Here is a 21,521-nt window from a genome sequence, read left to right as displayed (position 1 = left end):
TGTGTGTTGTGGGGGGTGATGTGTGTGTTGGGAGGGTGATGTGTGTATGTGTGTTGTGGGGGGTGGTGTGTGTGTGTGTTGTGGAGGGTGATGTGTGTGTGTGTGTGTTGTGGGGGGGGATGTGTGTGTTGGGGGGGTGATATGTGTGTGTGTGTGTGTTGTGGAGGGTGATGTGTGTGTGTGTTGGGGGGTGATGTGTGTGTGTGTGTGTTGTGGAGGGTGATGTGTGTGTTGTGGGGGGTGGTGTGTGTGTGTTGTGGAGGGTGATGTGTGTGTGTGTGTGTTGTGGGGGGTGATGTGTGTGTTGGGGGGGGTGGTGTGTGTGTGTGTTGCGGGGTCTGCACACGTGTAATGGTATCTGGAGGTTCTGTTTTGTCCTCCAGGTCCTGGCCTCGTCCCCATCCCCATCCCAGGCTGAGGAGGCCGTGCTGTGCTGCTCCCCCTTCCCTCCCTCCTTGGCCCCCTTCCCCAGCAGCAGAACTCCCAGATGTGGCCGCCCGCCCCCGAGTCTTTCTGGGGCCCGTTCTGGACTCCAAACCTTCCTCTGTGAATATTTTGCTGTACAAGTCTCTGCGTCTTGATCCAATTTCTGTGATTTATATTTTCCATAATTCTCTCTGGTCAGGATTTTCAGATTTACGACCCGCATGCGCTCTGCCGTCCTGCGTTCTGGAGAAGGCCGTCTGTGTCTTCCCCGCCTGCTGTGAGCTGGGAGTGTGCTCTCCTGCACTGCCCCCACCAGGGCCTGGGGTGCCCCTCACGCGGGAGCCGCTCCCGCCTGCCTCCACCTTTCTAGGGGGTGGCAAAGTCTTCCTTGCAGCTCTGCCCTCCTCCCTCACCCCCTCCTGAGGCAAAGTTCCTGTGTCCCCAGTGGATTGACTGGCACAGAGGGACGGGGTCTGGGGCTGGGGGTGTGGCCTGCAGATCCCTGCTGCAGAAAGACCCCAGGGAAGTGGAGAGCGGAGGGTCCTACAGGCTCGGGCGGGGATGGGGCCCGCGTTTTAGAGGGAAAAGCCATGGGCAGCATCTGATGGGCATCCAGGCACCACCCTGGCCATAGTAACAGGTGGTACGTGCTGGCCAGTGACCTCCTGAGCTGGCCCCGCGGATGGCCAGGATGCTGTGCCCTTGGCTAGCCCCTACCCACATCCACCCCGTGTCCCCCAGGGCCCCCCATGCAGAAGCAAGTACACACTGTGGAAGGGGGTCTGCGGCTTTATTCACAGGCCCCAGGGGATAGAGGCAGCAAGGACAGAGATGCGGGGGATGCCCTGGGATGGCCTCTTCACCCCCAGGATTGTCAGGGAGCCCCTGACAGGACTGTGGGGGCCGGAGGATGTGGAGTCCCACGGGCGGCCCTGGTGGGCACGAGGGCGGAGGGTCTCTGCCTCGAGGGGCCTTTCTGTCCTCTCTACTTCCAGCGCCCGCCGACTTTGCCCTTGGCTGGGGTCCCAGCCTTCTTGCTGCTGCAAATGGGAAGCAAGTGATCCTTGAGGGTCAGGACCTCTGGCCGTGCCCCTCCTGGTCCTCCACTCTGGGTGGACGCTCAGCCTGACCCCACGCTGCTCTCCGGGCACAGGCCCGGCCCAAGCTCTCGGTGCACACCCAGCTTCAGTCCAGGCAGTGCCCACTCACCTGTGCCTGGCGGGCCTAGGTCATTAGTGTGGTTAGGGAGCTGGCACGTGAGCCCAGGGCACCCTCCCTTTGTCCTTCCTTCCTTGCCTGAGGTACCACTGCAGACAGACCCCGAGCTTGGGAAGACTGTCTTGGCAGATAATGATAATCCTTTCACTTGGGCTCGAAAGAGTCCTTGGCCCTCCAGACAGTGGCCTCTGAGGGGTGGCGGTCCCAGGAACCTGCCCCGTTTGTCTGAGGCCTTCATGGGGCCGAGAGCCAGGAGGAGCTGGGTTCGGGTGAGGGATGGAGGCAGGAGGAGGACAGGTGTGCTCCGGCCCGCGAGGCCAGCCCCTTTCAGATGCGGCTGCTCAGCAGGACGCCTGGCTGGCAAAGGCCGTGCCCTCACACACGTTCCTGAGCACCCTCAGCACATGCACACGTGCACACACGCAGGCACATGCACACCACGTCGACTGCCCGCCCTCAGAGGGGCCTGCAACGACCCCTGATGGCACAACAGGGAGACGGTGAGGTCGCGTGCACCAGGGAGGAGCCTGCCCCGGGCGCCACAGGGAAGCCAGGGCTACAGGAGGAGGGAGAAGAATTCCCAGAAAACATTGAAACTCCAAGTAGCCCCCAAACACCGTGATCCTTGGAGAAACGGAACTGGCTGCGCAGCTGGGCTCGGTGACAGGATCCCCGGTGTGGCGTTGCCGAGGGCACCCTGGGTGCAGCCCTGTGCGGGTGGTCAAGTGGCTGTGCCAAGGGATCCCACAGCCCCCCGGGACATGATTTTATGGACGAGGCGTCACCATCCTGAGGAGTCCATGATTTTGCCCAGCGTCACAGAGGGGCTGGTGACGAAGCCCTGGCTGCTTAACTTCCTGTCCTAGGTCCTCTTGGAGGGTGGGACACTGGCAGATACCCCGGGGCCCAGGTTGGCTACACCAAAGGCCACCGAAGCAGCCCCTTCTAGGGTCCCCTGGCTGCCCTCTCCCTGCAGCCAGTGCCAGACTCGGGGCGAGGGCGTGACAAGCAAGCCCCATTGGGTTCCCTCCTCCTGACTCTGCCATCCCCCAGGGCTCCCCTGCATGCAGGAGAGGGAGGAGGCTCCGGGTCCCTGGCCACAGGCCTGTGCATGCTGGCCTGGGTGGCCTGACCGGGTTAGTCTCGTTACTGCCCGCCCAGGCCAGCCACCACCGGCCCTTGTTAGGGACTGGCGATAGCGGCCGACCGGGAGGGCCCCTGTGCCCAGCGCGGAGTGAGGACAACAGGGCTACTCACTGCTTCTGGGCCTGGTCGATGCGGCTTCTGAGCGTGGTGATCTGTGAACAACATGAGTGACTCACTGCGACGACCCAAGAGCCAGGCCTGCGTGTACTGGGTGAAGGCCCGTCTCCACCGCAGGGTGGGCTGGGCTGAGCGACCCAGGGCTGCTGGGCCCCCACGAGGGCTCCTCGGCTCCCTTACTGTCTCCTGGCTCCTTGTGCAGGGGGACACTGTCCCTTGGCCCTCGGGCTCGTGCCTGGACTTACTCTCGCCAACCTGTACTGGCCTGGACTGCCACACACAGCAGCCCGTAGCTGGCCACTTACCTTCAGCCTGCGGCAGGATGTGGGGCAGGGGGCACGGAGCATGGATGAGGGGGTGGGGAGGGTGCAGGTGAGGCCTGCAGACCCCTCCTTCCCAGCTCCAGCTCCCTTCAACTGCTGAGCTCTGAGCTCCTGGGCCAGCCGCTCCTGCCCTCCTGCCTGTACCCGGGGGCACTCCGTGGCCGCTGCTGGCTTGAGGCGGAGCTCCTGGGAAGGTGGGGGCCCTTTCTCGCTTGCCAACAGGGCAGCGGCCACTGGGAAGCCCCCAGCTGCAGGCACAAGGGGAGAGCGGGGGCAGGAGGAAGGCTCCAGGCCCCCTGCCACCAACATCCTGAGCGACCCAGGTTTTTGCCATGCGAGAGGTTCACCTCACCGTGCAGCGCACACCCACGGGCCTGGCCCAGGGCGGACCCGGCTACTTACAACTTGGCCAGCATCTGCACTCTGGCCCGGACATTCATGATCTAGAAAGACCAAGATGGTTACAAGACTGGATGGGCAGCTGAAGCATCAAAGCTGTGGGCTAGCTTGGCCTGGTGATGGCCCTCCAGGCTCTGCAGTCCCTAGGGACCCGCTGTGGCCGCATCTATCCAGAGCCAGTGTGGGTCCCTGACTCAGCTCTGGGAACACAGCCTGGGTCCTGTGCAGTGAAGCCCATCTCAGGGCCAGCCCCTCTGGGAGAGCCCCGAGGGTGAAGTCAGGGCTGTCCCCCATGCCTAGACCCCCTGGGGACAGCTCTGGGAGGGAGTGTAATCATCCTGCTTCTGTGGGAGGGGAGCTCGCGGAAGCTCGGGTGGAACAGGTGGTGTGCGCAGAGCCCCTGAGAAGGTGCTCGGATTTGCCTGGCTGGCTTGGACGGGTCGTCCCGCACCCCTGCACCCGAGTGGAGCACAGGCCCCGTGGGCAAGCTGCTCTCCCCTGGGGCCTCTGGCGGTGCTGGAGGGTGGACATCGTGTCCTTGATGGTGATGCTGGAGTGTCTGCATTTGCCCCAAGCACACAGGTCATCCATGGCTGCGCCCCTTGCCCCTGGAGCCCACACGGGTGTTTGGGAGGGTGGGAAGCAGCTCGGCCTCCATCCTAGCTCCCACACTGCACCCCAGTCCCTGAGGCCACCCAGGCAGGCTGCCTTCCCCAGCCGCAGCTTTGCCTGCAGCGATAACGCCTGCAAGGGATGGGGGCTCTGCTCCGTCCCCGAGCGGCACAGTCTCAGGCCCCCTTTTCCAGCCGCAGGGTGCAGCGTGTCACCCCTCTCTGCCTGCCCTGAGGAAGCAGATGTCTGGGGCCCTGGTGGAAGCCAGAGCCTGGGTTTGCGGAGGAGGCTCTGTGGAAAGGACGCCCCACACCGGACAGCCTCAGTGCCCCAGGGCTGAGCTCGGTGATGATGGGGACTTTGTTTAAGCTTAGAGAGGTTCAGAAAATGAACCCTGAGTCCACTCAGCCATGGCTGCTCTGCCATGACAGTCCTCATGGCAGGGGTGACCAGGGCCGCCCACAGGGGTCAGCTTCATTGCTCAGGGTGCTGCGTGGCCAGCCAGGAGGACGGGCTCTGGCCACAGTCCCCATCAGGAGAGCAGCCTCAGCCAGGGGTCAGTGGCGACAGCCTGTGTGGGCCTCTCAGGGCCCAGGGCCCTGTGATGGGCAGGTCCAGAGTTAGCTCGGGACGCAGGGAGTGGCTGCTGTGGCTGGTGGGTGAAAGCTGCTAGGGCCCCAGGGCCGGAGGTGCCAGGACTCACATCATATTTCTGGCGTTTCAACTTCTCCCCAAACTCGAACTTGTCGGTCTCCAGCTGGTGCAGGGTCTCCCAGAGCTCCTTAGCTTTGTCCCTGGGGCAGAGGAAGGGGTGAGGCTTTGTTGAATAAGCCCCAAAGGCGGGGCCGGGGCCCTGGAGTCCTCCTCCAGCCACTGAGGAGCACAGTCCTTGGAGGCTTGGGGAGCAGTCGGCAGCCCCGCAGCAGCCACCCCTCACCTCAGTTTGTCTTCACTGAGGTGGTCGATGTTGAGCGGCTTGCGTCTCTCAGCAAGAATCTTCTTCTTCATTTCGCGGGCCGTCTGCTTCTTGCCTCTCTTCTGGTCAGCCTGGAGGGGACAAGTCCAAAGAGAGGGGCCTGGTTTCAGGAGGGCGCAGGGCGCAGCCCACACTGAAGGCTGCCACCACGCTCCCAGCAGCGGCACTCACCTTGGCCAGGTAGCTGCTGTAGTTGGCTCCCATGGAAGACAGAGCTTTCTTCTTCTTCAGGTCGTCCTCTGCCCTCCTCTTGGCATCCTCCTCCTCTCTTCTGGCCTTTTCCTCCTGTGGAGACCCCATCCCCAACACGCTCAGGGATGGAGAGAGGGCTGTGCTTTCTGGGCAGGCTTTAGGGACCCACCCTGGGCTTAGAACTCTCTGGAAGGACCCACCCTGGGCTTAGAACTTTCTGGAAGAATCCACCCTGGGCTTAGAACTCTCTGGAAGGACCCACCCTGGGCTTAGAACTATCTGGAAGGAAGCTCCAGGTCTTGGCCAGGATTTGTTGTCTTGCAAGGGGTTCTGCAGGGCGTGGGGGACTTAGCCAGTGGCTCTGATCATTGGCCAATGACAATGGGAACCCCAGGAGGAGGAAGGCCTCAGTCCCCTGCATTTCTCTGGGCCTGGGGTTCATTCGCTGGTGAGACAGCGGTAGGGATGATGCCCTTCTCACCGCCAGTCTGTTCTGGCGCTCCCTCTCCTTCTCTGCACGAATCCTCTGCTGCTCCGCTCTCTCTGCACGGCGCTTCTCCTGCGGCCGGAGAAGTGCGTCTGCTTAGCCCTGTCCCCAGGTCCTCCGAGGGTGTCCACCAGCCCCTGCTGCAACCTGAACTGCCCCACTCACAATTCTCTCCTTGAGGGCGACCAGCTCCTCCTCCTCCTTCTTCCGGGCTTCAAAGTGGCTGTCGATGAGGGCCTGGAGCTCCATTAGATCTTTGTTCTGACGCTTCTTCTGGATGTCCTGTGGGCAGGGGCAGTGGGCGTCAGACCCACCCCTCTCTCCAACCGCTGCCCTGCCTGGCCTGCCTTGCAGCAAGAGGTCCCTTCCCTTGCCACAGCAGATAAGCCCTGAATCCCTTGGCCACCATGAAAATGGCAAGTGGCAAGGAATGTTTCCCCTTCTCCACATTGCCACGGCTGCTATCCTCATAGAGGCCAAGGGTGGCCTGATTTCTGAGCCACAGAGCAGGGATGGTGCCCAGCCATAAGCTCCTCAGCATCCTTAGGATGAACTGGCCCTGACTTGGCTCTGTCATCATCCTCAGAGATGCCCTGCATGGGCCTGGCAGAGAGAAGACTGCTGAGTGAGAGAAATTGTTGGATAAATAGAGAGGCATGTGAACAGATGAACTGATGGATGGGTGGATGAGTGAGAGAGGATGGAGACAGATGACTGGGTGGATGGATGAATGGATGGATAGGTAGATGGGCAGAGGGATGGATATGTGGATTAATGGTAGAGGATGTGTGGATGGTGGGTGAGTGGCTGGGTGGGTGGATAGATGGGCGGGTGGATGGGAGGATGAATGGGTGAATGGGTGGGTGGGTGGGAGGGTGGATGAGTGGATGGTTGCATGAGTGAGTGGATGATACATGGATCAATGGATGGATGAGTAGATGAATGAGTGGTATGAATGGATGGATGGATGGATGGTTGGGTGGATGGGTGGGTGGGTGGGTGAGTGAATGGATGGATGGATAAATGGTTGGGTGGATGAGTGGGTGTGTGGGTGAGTGGGTGGATGGATAGGTGAATGGGTAGAGCTTATGTGGGTGGGTGGATGGATGGATAGAAGGATAGATAGAGGAGAAGGGAAGAGAGAAGTTTAGTTTTAGAGGGATTTCCTCTGGTCCAGGAATAAGTTATGGTAGAATTGTCCGGACCCAGGAGGCCCCAGCTCTGGCTGCTTGGGAGGAAGTGACCATCTGAGGCCTGGCTTGGAGCCCAAAAGCTGGGGTATGGGGAAATCGTGGCCGTGTTGACCGGAGTCCTGTAAACTTACATCGAAGTCCACTTTCTCCCCTTCTGGAATCTTAGGAGCAGTGAGTCTGAAGAGGAGACAGAGAGGCCCATGAGCAGAGACCCGGGAACCCACCCCAGAGGGTCAGCCTAGCGCTTTCCCCGCTGGCCCCTGCTGACCCTGGTGCCCTCCTGCTCTGGCCCCTAGCTGAGGATGCCCTGCCCAGCGGCACGTTTGCCCCAGCTTTATTCTTACGGGGTTTGTAGCCCACCGTCCTGAGAGTGGCTTGAGACCCTCAAGAATGCTTTAGCTTTCAGCGCTGCCATCTGCCTTTCGGCTTCCGGCCGTTGCCAGTGTCACTGCACCCCAGCTACCAGGAGGGCACCTCCGTTTCCTTCTCAAACAGATAAACAGACGCAGCCAGGTCGGGTGAGAAGCTACAGCCACTGTGGGTGGCGGTGGTCTCCCTGGGCAGGAACGGCCACTGCGAGCCTGTGCCTTTCCCCAGCCCCTCTTTCATCTTTCTCTCTGGCAGCCCAAAGGAAGGAGGAGGGGGGCTGGGAAGAAAGCAATCTGGAGGGGAAGCGAGGCCCCTCTCCGGCTGGGTGTGCAGTCCCCTCCTCTCACCAATACATTCCAGATGCAGCAAAGAGTTAAAACAACAACCATTTTTTTTTTCCAACAAACCATAGAAGAAAGTGGAGCTAAATATCAATCAAAAACTGGAGCAGGAAAAGGTTTCCTAAGCTCAGAAGCACCAGAAGGTGCCTCTAAGGGAAAGAAGGCCAGATGACGCCACGCAAATGAAAAACTTATGTATGTGAAAAAAAAAAAAAAAAACGGAAAATGGAAAGGCAAAAAAAAAAAAAAAGACTAAAAAAATATTTTCAGCAAATACAGAGAAGACTTATATCCTTATGCAAACTGATGACTAAGAAAACACAGAGATTCTTCCACCAGGAGACAAATGAGCAATGGTCATGGCTATGAGTTCTCAGAGAAAAGACGACCCATCCCAAAGTCAGGGAAATGTTGGCCCCGAGTGACTGTTAGGGCGCAAAGCCAAGCAGCCATGAGGTGCCGTTTCTCATCCATCAGAGGCTGCAATGTAAAAGCACGTTCCTGTCCCTGGGTGAGGAGGGTGTGGGACACAGACCCGCTCACATCCCACGTAGGAGACGGCGTTGGCCAGGCCCTTGTGGAAAGCAATTTGGCAGTGGATGTCAAAGCCTTAAGAACATTCATACTCTTTGACCCAGTAATTCCAGTTCTGGGAATGTGGCCTACGGAAATAACCCTAAAGACAGAAAACGCTTTCCAACCGGCGTTATTTATGATAGTAAAATATTGGGGAAAGCCTGCAATAGGGGAATGGTTAGGAAAATTACGGTTTGTCCAATTGATGGAATATTATGTGGCCATTCAAAATATTTAAGGAGACTGTGTAAAAACATGGAAAAATACTTATGAATAGTGCTAAATTTTAAAAAAGCAGAATTCAAGGCTGCAGAGACGGCATGATGTTTGAAAAACAGGGCCGACTTTAAATCTTTTTTTCCAAGCGCTATGCATGGAAAAAAGGAAGAAATAAGGCTTTTTAGTTCTTTCTGCTCTTTTCCACAGTCTGGCTGGCTGGGTGGGAGAGTTATAGATGACGTTTTTTTCTTCATTTGACTTTTATATATTTTCCAAATTTTCTTTCATGAGGTGTTTTATTTTCATAATGAAAACACAAACAATTTTTCTAAAATGAGAAAATATCTCGTGATCTGGCATTACTGTACTTAAAATCACTGAAAAATACAGTGCAAAGGATGGGAATATGCCGGCTGTACCCTTCCGATGTTCTCACTCTTCTGAGGATCTGCAATGCTCCCCAAGTGGGAACCAACAGTGAGTTAAGACACTATGAGATTCCACCTCGCACAGGGCAGAACGCAGGCAACAGCACCCGAGAGATAAAAGGGTGAATCACGTAGCGAGTGCTGCGGCTGGTGAGCACTGATCAAAAGCAGAAAAGTCAGAAGAGGTGCAGTAAAAAAACAAACCCATGAAGTGCTCACAAGCAGGTGCCATGAGGACAAGATGCTCCGAATTCTGCCCCAAAGGGGGACAGGGGCCCCTGCACAGTGAGCTATTTCGGACACGGTCAAGGTGTCATTCTGAGGTGGGTTTCTGGGGTGGGTCTCCCACCTTTCCCCACTTCTGGACTCACTTTCTTGTCGATGTTCACATCTAGGGCTCTGGGAGTCCTCGCAGTATGGCGGGGCATGATGTGGCCCCCTGAAGGCCATGAGGTGTCGCGGTGGCCCGACTCCCTGCACCCGGCACCCTGCCTTCCTTCTTCGACTCTCTCCCTCCCACCTCTCCTCCCTTCTTCTGCGTCAGTAGCCTCCCCCTGCAGGAAGCCCCCTCTTCGTCTGCGCCGAATGACCCCGCGCAACATCACACCCTGCCGGGCCTCCAAGCCCATCTCCCAGGTGACCCTCATCCCTCCCACCCTGTGCTCTGAGCATCCCTCCGAATGCAGGCTCCAGGCATCTGGCCCTGGCCCGCTCCTCCACCCCCACCATGGAGCACACTCACTGGGCACCACACTCACTTGGCCGCCCCCTCCCCAGAACACGCTCGGCGCTGGGCCTGCCGGGACCCCACACTCACTTGGTCGCCCCCTCCCCAGAACACGCTCAGCTCGGGCCTGCCGGGACCCCACACTCACTTGGCCGCCCCCACCCCACACTCACTTGGGTCTTGGTTTCTCCTCTGGTCCGCACAGCACCAGCGTGGGAAGAGGGACACCAGTGTGGGGAGAGGGACACCAGCATGGGGAGAGGGAGAGAGACAGCCCGGGTGAGACTGGGTCGCCTGGGGCCCTGGGGTCCCCCTCGCTGAAAGCTGCCGTCCTTTTCAGCTGGGTGTACCCCCAACCCCCAGAAACAAGAGGGTCCTGTTTCTGCTCTAGGCCTGCAAAAGCCCCTGGCAGGGTCAGAGGGGAAGAACTCAGGGCCTGGGGCCGGCAGGAAGGGTGAGGAAGAGGTAGGGAAGAAATAGGAGCGAGACAGGCAGCATCCTTGAAGGCTGGGCAGGGAGGAGACGGAGGAAAGAGGACAGGGGCCCAGAAAGAAGATGGGGAGGAAAGGGGCTCGGGAGAAAGGGGAGGGGGGCGCTCTGCCCGGGCTCTGGCACTGCTGGCTGGTCCCGCTTACTCCCCCTCCACTGTGTGGCAGAAGCTTGGAGCAGTGGCACCTGCGAGGCCCTGGCAGCCCGACCCCAGCAGCACGGTGCAGAGCAGCAAGGCCTAGCCCTCTGAGGCCCCCGTGCCAGGGGAAGAGAAAAAGGACAGAGGGAGAGGAAGGCAGGGCAGCGAGAGACCCCAGCCTGTCCTCTTTCCCTCGCGTCGGCTACAGCCAGGGTCCTGCACCTCCAGCGGCGGGGACGGGCCCTTACCTTCCGCGTCCTCCTCTGCGGTGTCTTCCAGGTGGCAAAAGGCACAAGCACACATGCAAGAGAAAAGCCAGCGCAGCTGCGGGAGCGGCGGGCAAGGGGCCTGTGGCGGGCAAGGGGCCCACCCCTCTCACTCAGACCCTCTCTTCCCCAGGGTGCGCCTATGGGGCCCTACAAGTGTCAAGGGGCAACGTGGGGGGCTAAGAGCACTGGGTCTCATCTGTCCCCCTGGTCTGTCCTCTTGGGTCTGGCAGGGCCAACCTTGGAATCTGAGACCCTCCCCACCAAGAGGGCATTGCAGCCGGGGTGGGTGCAGCCCCTTCGCTTGGTGCTTCCTGGAGCCTGAGCCCTGCCTGTAAAGGCAGTGTTGCTGGGTGGAACCCAGCAGGCCATGGAATGACTACAGCCCTCAGGCCTCAGGAGCCTCCGCCAGCAACGTGATGTCTAACTCCTTGCTGGTCTCAGCCCCAGGAGCCCCTGCCTGAGCCCAGAATGTCCACCGCAGCCCCCATCCACAGGCCAGGAGCCCAGGCGTGCTCACCCCTGACCTCCCTGGGACCTGCCGTCTGACTGCCACATGCTGCTGTCCTGAGACTGGGCCCCTCTGGGACCCCCCTGCTACCTCTCCCTGGCTTCTCTGGGGCCTGCCTGGCCTGACCTGGCCACCCTAGTAACGGGCGGCTTCTTTTAGGATACACTCGGCTCCTGGACCTGGGGTGGACCTGGCTGGCCTGGCCTGGCTGGGGCCCAGGAGGGGGGTCTGCTGCTGGCGTAGTGGCACCCGCCTGTCCTGTTCCTTCAGTCCCTGCTCTGGGCCTTAGGTAGCAGCAAGGCCATTGACACGCAATGCCCTCGGCCCTCCGAGTCTGGCCCAGAGCTGTCCCCTGCACTTGGCTAAGGCCAGCAGTCCTGGGCCCAGGGGTGGGGGTCCTGCCTTGCCAGTGCCTGGCCCGGGGTGCACTGGTCCTTGAGTCCTCCTTGCTGGCAGATACTTCGGTTGCCTGGGAGCCCCCACCAGAGAGCCCGCCAGCACTCTTGATTTTGCAAGTGGGCCTGAGGTCACCCCTTCCAGATGCCTTGGGGGACGTGTGCACCGGGAGTGAGCGGTGGGGCATCCTGAGTGCCACAGCCTGGCCAAGGGCCCTGAAGGAACGGCGTGGTGAGGATGATGAATGGGCTGCTGGCCCCGGCCTCCCTGACTTAGGGATTTTGCTGGACGCAGTGCGTGGCTGAGGAGCCCCCCCGGGTGGGAAGGCCAGCCAGGGGGGAGGGTGAGGTTGGGTGGGAGGCTGAGTGCTTGTGGGGAGCGACCACACGGCCAAGCAGCAAAGCTGTCCCGCGGCCCTGCCTCCTCTGCTCCTGCTCCACCCTCCCCTGCTGTCTGTCTGTCTGTCCGTCCACTGGCCTCAGTGCTGGTTCCAGAGGGACCCAGCGACCCTGTCACCCCCATAGGCCATCTCCTGGACCCCTCCCTGCACGGCTGGAGTCCCATCCCCCTCCTAGCGTGTCCCTTCTTGTCCAGGGGCCGCTCTGAGGCTCGAGTCATGCAACAGCTCAGGCCCAGCAGGGAGGAGCCCCTCAGCTCCACGGCCCGTGAGTGGGGGGAGCTGAGAAACGCTCCCCAGCTGGGGCCCCTGACTTGAACGTGCAGCTCTCTGACCTCCGCCCAGGGGTACGGCCAGTCCCACTGCCAGGAAGGCCAGGCCCACCCAGGGGGCCTCCTCACTCCGGGTGTGTCTGGCTCGGGCCCAGGCAATGGGTGGGATGCTGTGACCTGGCTGCGCCTTTGCACGCATGGCCCCCGGCTGTTCCGGGTCCCCAGCGTCCCCACCTTGGGCCTCAGCCTGCCTTTCTGCTTCACTCCACTTGCCCCTCCACCCTCCCTTCCACCTCACCCCTCCCTACCTTCCCACTTCTGGCTTGCTAACTGGAGCAGGGTGGAGGCCTCTCCCGCGCTCTTCCCACCCCACCCTGGCGGATCCAGAGGGTCCCAGTGGACCCCAGCACAGTCCTCCCAAGGCCTGCTCTGCCTCGGCCTCAAGGCTGGCCACCCCCACCTCCCACCTTCCTGTGGGCAGCCCGGGAAGAGCCTCGCTGTCCCCAGGCTATGGAATCAATGCTCTCTGCCTGGGAGACCCAGGGAAACCTGCACCCCGCTGACACCAGCGCTTCCTAAGCCGGGGTCCTCACTCTGTCCCCAGCCCAGAGGCCAGAACCGGTTACGTTGTTGGTGGCAAATGTCACAAGCGGTGGGCAAGAGGGAGGAAGTGAGAGAGGACAGAAGGGAGGACGGGGCTCTGGCCTGGAGGCTGGGGAGCACCAGTGTACCTTCTTGAACTTCCTCTGCAGAAGCAGCATCGTGGTGGGCAGAGAGGGCGGGAGGGAGAGAGAACCAGTGTGAGCGATGGCAGCGCAGAGAAAGGGGGGGTTGGCAGGGCTGAGGCGGTGGGGCGAGCAGGCCAGGCTGTGCGGGGTTACGCGGCCCCTCTTGTTCCTTCTTGGTTCCTGCACCCCCCACATGGCCACATGTGCCCATGTGGCATTGAAGTCATGCACGTACCTGGTTCATGAACTTCATGGGCTAAGGAGGCCACGGAACAAGAGGCAAAACCGCGGGTCAGAGGTCAAAGGAGAAGGGTCCGAGGTTAATGGAAAAGCGGCCCGTCGCCACTCGAGGCCGAGGGTGGGGCGCGTGCGGGGATCGAGCAAGACACGGTCAGAGTTAGCCCAGGCACGGCCACCACCCCAGTCCCATGTCCCCAAACCCTGCTGTCAGCATCTGGGAGCACCCCAGGTGGGGAAACTGAGGTGAGCTGTGGCTCTAGCCCTTGGTAGAGAAGACTCGGTACTGGGGCTGGGCCTTCCTTTGTTTGCCCCCATCCCGTCTGTCCTGGGGTGCCCCTGGAAGGGTGTGTGTGCCTCTGGCCGGGGCACCAAGGCCCATGGGCAAGGTTGTAGCCTGGCCAGGCAGCCCCAGGGGCCCACAAAGGCAGTGCTGGTAGCCCTGGGAGGCAGAGCCACAGACGGGCCATGGAAGGCATCCCCAGGACCCCCATTCCTGCCATCCCAACAGCTGGAGGCCCACTCTTTCTTTCCCTGATGGGATTCTTTCCACCCTCCTAGGGTGCTGGCAGCCCTGGGCACCAATGATGGCTCTGCCTGCTGATCTGGGCATAGAACCCCAGCCCTCCCATCTGCCCCCAGCCTGGGTGCACCTCAAGGGTCTCACAGGCAGAAGGCTTGGGGGGCTGGCGAGGGCACGCGCACGAGGGAGCTGACTGTGCCAGGCTGCAGGGTTCTGCCCGCAGCTGCTTTCTCTCCCCTCACTCTGTGGTGTCCCAAGATGTGGCGGGGGGTCCTGGCCAGGCCCAGGGCTCAACGCTACCACGGGCTCTTGGCTGCTCACCCTGGGGTGGAGGACTAGGGTGGGCCTATGTGTCCCCTCTGCCCCATGCTTGGGGACGCCCTGCTGACCAGCAGCCCAGCCTGGGGAGTCCCTGGCCCTGCTGCCTGGGAGGCTATGGGGAAGGGGGCCCACCCTCGAAACCCCACGCCCTCTCTGGTCAAGCATTGGCCATGGTTAGTGGGTTACATTAGGGCCACATGTGGAGGCCCCTTGGCTGGCTGGTACCTCGTGGCTTCCCCACCCTCTCCCCCACCCCCACGTGGGCTCCAGCCAGGCCCCGGGCCCCACATGGGGACCAGAAGTCCTGTGTCCTCATACCTTCCTCATGGACTTCTGCAGCTGAGGAGAGCCAGGGGTTGCAGGTGGCAGGGGGAGAGAGGAGAGGGTTAGACAGGGGCACACGGCAATCCTTAGAGGCAGGGTGGAGGTCAATGTCGGGTGGGGCAGGAAGGCTGGGGAGTGGGCATGGGAGCCGGGGCCTTGGACCCCACTTACCTTCCTCCTGGGCTTCCTCTGAGAGCCGGAGAAGCCAGGAGCAGAAGAAGGCGGGGTTGGGGGAGAGAGGGAACAGAGACAGTGATTAGAGTGTACTCAGGCCGCAAGGACAGGAGGCCGGCTGGCTGGGAGAAGAGGGCCTGGGGCTCGCTTGGCTGGGGTAAAAGATGGGGGTCAGTCCTGCATCTCTGGCCAGCCTGGGGAGCACAGACTCCCACCAGCAGAGCTGGTCACTGTCAGTTGGGCTGGGCCCGGTCCCTGAGAGGGGTTCTGAGGTCCCTCCTACCCTCCCGGGGGCCGGGTATTCCCATGCCTGGAGGCATTTGTGCACAGAGGCCCTTGCTAAGTCCCGCTTTGCAGGTGACGCAAGTGAGGACGGGGACAAAACCCACAGGGCCTGTGGGAAGCCCCGGCTCTGAGTGCGCCCGGAAACAAGGCTGGCACCAAGGGGTCTTTGGAGACATGTCGCATGAAGACCCTTCTGTGGCCTTCCGTGGCCTCCCAGCCTACCCCGTGGCTGCCCCAAGAGAAAAGGTGGCTCCCCAGGGCCACAGTTCCCTCCCAGAAATGAGTCTTTCCACCTTTTCGGGAGAAAAAGAAATGTTTTGCTGACGTTGTTAGGGTAGCCAAGTGTTTTCAAAATATTTTCAAAACATAGCACTTAGGACTCCTCACAGGACAGCCCTGTCTGTTAAGGTTTCGTGAACGCGCTCCCCAGTTGAGCGGGTGCCAGGGATTCCAGGGCAGCGTCGTCGGCCTGAGAACTGCCGCCCCGCACGGTTCCCAGGTGCGCCCACGCCCGCCCACGCCTGCCCGGGCACGATGGAGACGCCCACAGACCACACCTGGCCAGCACAGGGAGGGGGCTCCAGGCTCCACCCAGGGTTACAGCACAGGGTAGTGGGTGGTACGGCGGGATGGAGACACAGGGAGACAGAGATGGAGATGGAGGTGGAGAAATGGGGACAGAGAGGCCAAGAGAGACAGAGACTGAGAGAGAGAGGGAGAGACAGAGACCAAGAGGCTGAAAGATACAGAGACAGAGAGAAGCTGAGAGATAAACAGGCACACAGAGAGCCCAGGGTGCCGAGAGAGATGTGGAAAGGAACTGGAGAGAGATGCAGAGACTCTGAGATGCCGGGAGGGCAGACAGAGAGAGAGGCTGAAAGACAGCAGCACTGGGCACGGTGGGGCACCTGGTGTTAACGAGAGTGAGGCCCTCATGACCAGCCCCAGCGAACCCCACACACCACGGCACACGGAGGGTGAAGGATAAATGAAGGATCATGAGTGCATATTAATCAATTAAAGAGACAGGGGTTAGTGATGATTTACTGGCTCATTCATCATTAATTAAGTGACAGCCTCATTCATCATTAATTAATGATGAATGGTGATTGTTAATGACTAATGATAAGAGAGATGGATGGTTGATTGATAAGCTCAAGGCGGCCTGGAGCAGCCTGGGGAGGGGGTTCTGTGAGTGCCACACGGGGAGGGGGTTAAGTTCTAAGGAGGGGCTGGGGGGCTTGCAGCGGTTGCCGGAATTACCTTCTTCTTCGTACTGCTCTGCATTGGGACAGAACAAAAGAGGGGAACCACGTTAGAAGGGGCCGCCCGCCCGTGAAGGGAGGAGGAAGAGGAGGAGAGGCCAGTGTGTCCTGGCCCTAGACAGGCCAGTGACTCCCCCTGGCCAAGGGTGTGGAATTGGGGGTCCTCGAGCCCAGAGGAGGTGCTGAGGAAGGCAGAGGCTCTGGTGATGATGGTGGCTTTTGGTGGGCTCGGGGGTCCTGGATGCCCACGTCCCACAGTGGGCATGAGAGAGGCAGAGAGACAGGGCAGAGCCTGACCCGCAGGCCCCTCAGGACTGTGTGGCCACCCGTCGGGGAAAAGACCCTCGAGGCCCCCAGTCGGACAGCTGTTTTCTGGGGGTCACTCAGAAGGCACCCATGGCATGTAGCCGATGTAGGGCTGCTAAGGGGACATGTGGTATGCACAGTCCAGCCCCCTGCCCAGGTGTGACCCTTCGTTCTAGAGCAGGAAGTAGAAGGAAAATGGGTTATACTTACCCTCCACCTGTTCACTGTGGGGCAGGGAAAGAGAGAGAAAGAAAGAGAGAGGTGGTGAGGCTGGGCTCTGCTTGGACTTGTGCAAGTTAGGGCGTGCTCCAGGCCCACAGAAGCCAAGGGGCCCGGGTCCCGAGCCGGGCGGGGGGTAGCCACCAGCTAGGTACTCACACTTCCTCGTCAGACATGGTGAAGGTGGGTGGTTTCTGCAGAGAGAGATTGAGAGACAGAGAGAGAGAGAGAGAGAGAGAGAGAGAGAGAGAGGATGGAAAGAGAGTTCGGAGCTGCCTGAGCGTAGGGTGGGGGATGGACTCTTGGAGCAGTGCTGTGGGGAGACTGCGTGCAGGGTTTGGGGGCCAGCTCTGGCCTTGGACGAGTCCACCTCTTTGGGCCCCCCCTTCCTCCAGGGCTCCTGGCCCCTCCCAGCCCTTGGCGCCCCGGACTCTGTCCCCTCTTCCTGCCTTGGCTCCAGCCTGGAGCTTGGAATCTTGGAGTTGGACGGGATGTTGGAAGGTCGTGGCATCCACCCCCACCCAGGGCAGACATCCTCTCCGCAGCGTCCCCTGAGGAGGGTCATCCAGAATGCAGGGCGTGTGCCGTCCAGCCCGCTCTGGACACTGGAAAAGTCCTGCTGATGGAGCTGAAACCTGTCTCTGGGTATTCTCTGCCCAGTGGGTGTAGGCGGGGTCTCCCTGCAAGCCCCTGGATGACCGAGGCTGGCTCCCCAAGATGGGTAATCTGCTCAGCCTACCGTTCCCCATGAGAACCCCTCCTCCCTGTTTGAGCCCAAAGCTCCCTTCTGTGCCCGTTTTCCTATGGGGTGCTCGGAGTCCCTGGTGTGCCCACCACATCCCTCTGAGGACCCCTCCTCTAAGATCACAGAGTAGGGAAGCTGCTCCGTCTTGTCACCCCTGTCTCCTGAAGACACTGAGGCTGAGCTCCGGAGCACATTGGGTTGGGTCTGGGCTGCTTCCCGTGCACCCCCCCGAGCCGGGCTCTGTGCAAGGCATACTTGGACTGCAGGAGCCCACTGAGAAGCCCCCCCATTTCCCTCCCAGTGGCCGCTTTCCCCAGCCCCGGGGGTGCTCTGGATCTGTCCCTCCATGCCTGGGACTGGCTGCCCTGTCCATGTGCGGTGGTGGCTCCAGGCCAGCATGCTGGGGACCATCTCTCTGTGAGCTGGCCACGATGCACACCGGGCGGCCAGGCCTGGGGAGGCTCTGAGCAGCTGCACCGGCATGTTGGCCAGGGTTTTAGAAAACAAAGTTCATTACAACACAGTACAGATCACTCGAAGACAATAGTTACGGTCCCCCCTGGGAGGGCTGTATAAGAAAAACACACGTTCATCAGCTAAAAATGCATCTACGTTGCATTGCTGAGGTGGGAACCGTTTTCCAAACCCTTTGTCAAGAATGTTAATTTTCCCAGAGCAACTTAAGCTCCATGCAAAATTATCCAGCAGATAGCTGTCTTCCAGGCAACGGGGGCCGCTTTTCCCTATCCCAGAACCTCTTCCTGAACTCTGCTGCCCCTCAAGTGAAGCCTCTTGTAACTGCCACGGCTGGGCCAGGCTCTCCTCCGTCCTCAACCCCACCAGCCAGTGTTGCCCAGGCCCCCGGCGTGACCCAGTCCTGGGCTGCCCACCGACCCCTCGTGCTGTCCTCCTCGCTGCTTCAGGCCCCAAACCCCACAGCCTCCTCTAGGGCCACCCTCTGTATGGAGGAGGGTCAGTGAAAGGAGGGAGCGGAGCCCGGCCCCGCCCTGCTGTGCCCACCCCGACCCTGGCCGAGCTGACACCTGTCGACTGCCACAAGATGGGGGCGGCGTGGCCCTCGCCTGGGGTGGGTTATTTATAAGGAGCCAGTGGCAGCTGAGGTGTCCAGAAATAGGCAAGACATTTCTGCCCAGAAACCCAAGACGTGGGTGAGGCAGGTGTGACAGCCCAGCCCTCCTTGGCCCGCAGCGGCCCCCTCACCCTCGGGCACCCAGGCCCTCCCCAGCTCCTCATATTTCCCTCCTGTGCCCCCAGGCCAGAGTCACATGGGTGCCCCGACACCCCCAGGCAGGGTGACCTCAAGGCCCACCGACGTGAGGTGGGAAAGGCCCACTCTTGAAGTGGGGAGACTGAGGCATCTGGTTTTCTGCTGAGCGCCTGGAAGCAACACAAGGCTGTTCTGTTCCCCGCAGTATGGCCTGTGTCATCGCCCCTCTTTGGGGAAGGGGCTGGTGGCAGGGGTGTGCTGGGGGCAAGGGACGGCATTTCAACAGCTGAGAAGCAAAGCAGGTGTCCAGTTAGTGCCTGCCTCAGAGGGGCTGCGTGAAAATAACCTATGCGGTCAGGTTCCTTAGGCACACACGTCACCCTTCCCTCCTTCGGAGGTGACGGGGCCAGGGTGGGGCGGGGAGGCAGGAACCACTGCCCCTTGCTTGCTGTGGTCCTGACCATGCCCCCAGACCTGCTGTCCAGCCAAACAACCTATGCCTTGCCCCATGTTCGCCATGGACTTCAGGAGGGGCGCCCAAGGCCTGATCAGACGGCACAAGTCAGGGGGACCGTGTCCAGGGCAGGGAGGGTGGGTGGGGGCTCTTAGGAGCACCAGCTCCTCCAGCCTCCAGCCAGGGGGACGCCGTGGAGCCCAGCTCCTCATTCATGCCCCGTCCTGCCCCAGTCCAGCCCCTGTTCACTTCTGTCCTGCACCTCCAGACACTGGCCCCCAAGACTTTGAGGGCTTTAGATGTCCCTGCCCTGACGCAATCCTGGGCTGACCATACATGAGCCCCTGCCCTCCTATCCTTGTTTTTGTCTCTACAAAATGGCGGTGTTGGAGGCCCAGGTGCAAGGGCAGCATGGCAAGGCCAGGATGGGCCCGGGCAAATGTCTGCATGGCAGCTGCAAGCCGGCAACCTAAGCCCTGGCAGCGCCCCTGCATGGCCTCTTCCCTGCCACTCACACCCCGCGCCTCTCTGCCTCCTGCCTTCAGGCCACTCCCTAGCACTGGGCGTCCCTAAGCCCCGACTTCTCCCCTCCCGGCCTCCCACACTCTGCCTTCTTCCGTGTCCTCCTGATGCAGAGACCATCACACCACTGTGTCCGCATCCCACACTCTCCGGACCCTGGAGCAGCCACCTGGGGGCTTGGAGCCACCATGCTTCAAGTTGAGATGCTCGGCACCACACGGGCCTGGGACCTCGGTGCCCCAGGACCCCAGAGTGTCCCTGGAACAAGGGGCTGTCCACCCGCACGCAGGAGGCCCCATCGGCCCCAGCCCTGGGTGGCCGTTCCTGCCCATACCCACCTGCGGGTTGAGTGTGAGAAGGGCTGGAGCTCCCTGTGGACAGGACCGGCTGCAGGCACTGGCGCCCGGCTCACACCCTCGTGTTATAGTGACATTTGATCTTCCCAGCAGCCCATTGGCCAGTGGCTGGGTGGCCGGGGTGTGTGTGGAGTCAGCGGGGGGGTGGGGGGGCTGTGCCCGTGCAGGCCCCTTACCAAGTATAGGAATAGCCAGAGGAGGAGGATGAAGGAGGCCAGGATGCAGAGGACGTGCTTGGAGAAGGAGGCAAGGTCCTCCCTCCGCCTCCAGGAGGTGTCAGCTGCTATTTTTACTTCCAGCAGCGGGTACATTCTGGATGGGCCGAGGAGGGGAGGAGGAAGGTGTTGGGTGGCCCTGGGGCACAAAGCCGAGGCTCTCTTTGGGCCAAATTGATGTGGGGGTCACCAGAGCCGGGCTGCCAAGTTTCCCATCTCCTTGCCCCTTCTTTCTGAGATGTTCTGTGGGAGTAAACCTTTGTCCAGGAAAAGGGTCTGCACAGCCAGGGTTCCCTCTCGCTACCCAGCCCAATGCCCCAGGCCCTTTGCTGTCTCGCCTAGGGGAGGAAGCAGCCTGAGGCCTGGGAGACCCCCCATGAAACTGAGGCCAGGCCCCCATCCCATCTGAGACCCCCTTAGAGGTCAGCTGTGCTTCCCCAGGTGGACGCCACTGGGGCCCACACAATAAGCGGGCCAGGGACATGGCCAGGCTGGCTGCAGTCCGAGTCTGCCATACCTCGCCTGGGGCTGGTGCCATCGGAGGGAGCTATATCTGGAGTTTGCTGGGTGAGGGTCTGGGTCCTCCCTCTAGGCCCTCTCTCACCCCGGGGCCCCGGGACCCTGGGCACTCGCAGTGGCTGTTACCATCTGTGCCAGCGTCTCCCACAGGCTCATGGTGGCTGGTGGAGATTGGTTTTCTTTCCTCAGGACTCCAGGTGGCACCGTCCGACTAGCAGACACCCTTCCTGGCCTCTGATGACCCCTATGCTGGCCAGTGAGGCCACCAGCTTGGATGGCCCTGCCTCTTGGATCAGGGAAACTGAGGCAACAGGTGGGGGAGAGCAGTCGGGCACCCTGACCGGCCCCCTTACTCCCCTCAGGCCCCACAGGCTGAGCGTGGGCGGTGGTGTCTGTGGAACTCTCCGGTTTAGGCACAGGTTGGTTCCTTCTTGGCCAGCGCCCAGGACAGGGGTGAGTCCCGAGAGGCACAGACGAGGTCCCTGTCCTCCCCAGGCTTAGAGTCAGGGACATCAGGTCAACGCGCAGGGGCTCACAGTGCCATGGCGCCGGGCCGGGGGCCTTCTGGAAGGCTTTGGTTGGCACCTCATTCCAGCCCTCCATGGAAGAATGAGGCCGCAGAGCCCAGGACAGGCAGGGTGTGCCTAAGGTCACACGACAAGGCGGGCTGGCCCCAGGCTGCCATTTCAAAGGACGGGGCCTGTCCCCTGCCTGCCTCCCCCTGAGTGCCGGGCACTGGGAAGGCTCTTGAAGCTGGAGTTGCTGGGAACGTCCCTGTCCTGCTTTGGGTCCGTGGCTTCCTCTGCACTCCACACCTTCCCCTCCCCGTCCATGTCCGCGATGGGCAGGGCTTTGGGGGCCATGTACAACCCTGGCCCCTG

At 61.0% G+C, this 21,521-nt stretch overlaps 1 protein-coding gene across 18 annotated transcripts; it reads right to left on the bottom strand.

Moving 5' to 3' along the window:
- Positions 1-1,199: 1,199 nt before the first annotated feature.
- TNNT3 (troponin T3, fast skeletal type) lies at positions 1,200-19,973 on the bottom strand. 18 transcript variants are annotated; one of them, XR_013403404.1, is made up of 18 exons: positions 19,889-19,973; positions 16,761-16,795; positions 16,593-16,606; positions 16,075-16,092; positions 14,524-14,541; positions 14,347-14,367; positions 13,183-13,203; positions 12,951-12,965; positions 10,626-10,649; positions 9,923-9,941; positions 7,221-7,266; positions 6,062-6,178; positions 5,891-5,968; positions 5,389-5,502; positions 5,179-5,288; positions 4,945-5,035; positions 2,902-3,673; positions 1,200-1,466 (listed from the first exon to the last, which is right to left on the bottom strand). XR_013403404.1 is itself a non-coding variant. In XM_028833036.2 (18 exons), the coding sequence occupies exons 2-18, from the start codon at positions 16,775-16,777 to the stop codon at positions 1,412-1,414; spliced, it is 819 nt and encodes a 272-aa protein (XP_028688869.1). In that variant the 5' UTR covers positions 16,778-16,795; positions 19,889-19,973; the 3' UTR covers positions 1,200-1,411. The 18 variants fall into 18 exon arrangements, 14 of the variants coding, with proteins under 14 accessions (XP_028688869.1, XP_028688868.1, XP_077817821.1 ...); XM_028833036.2 differs by having other exon boundaries at positions 3,633-3,673; XM_028833035.2 differs by having other exon boundaries at positions 2,902-2,942.
- Positions 19,974-21,521: the final 1,548 nt, after the last annotated feature.

Source organism: Macaca mulatta, chromosome 14 (genome assembly GCF_049350105.2).
Source record: "Macaca mulatta isolate MMU2019108-1 chromosome 14, T2T-MMU8v2.0, whole genome shotgun sequence".
Taxonomy (NCBI): Eukaryota; Metazoa; Chordata; class Mammalia; order Primates; family Cercopithecidae; genus Macaca; species Macaca mulatta.
This window is presented reverse-complemented; position numbering and strand designations above follow the sequence as displayed.

Bases quoted from the DNA above. Each gene is read 5' to 3' on its own strand.
- TNNT3 (XM_028833036.2), bottom strand. The intron at 3,674-4,944 runs GTGAGTCCTGGC...TGGTCTTTCTAG, and splicing joins TGAAACGCCAGAAATATGAT to ATCATGAATGTCCGGGCCAG. The intron at 1,467-3,632 runs GTAAGTAGCCGG...TCCCATTTGCAG, and splicing joins GTGCAGATGCTGGCCAAGTT to CAGCAAGAAGGCTGGGACCC.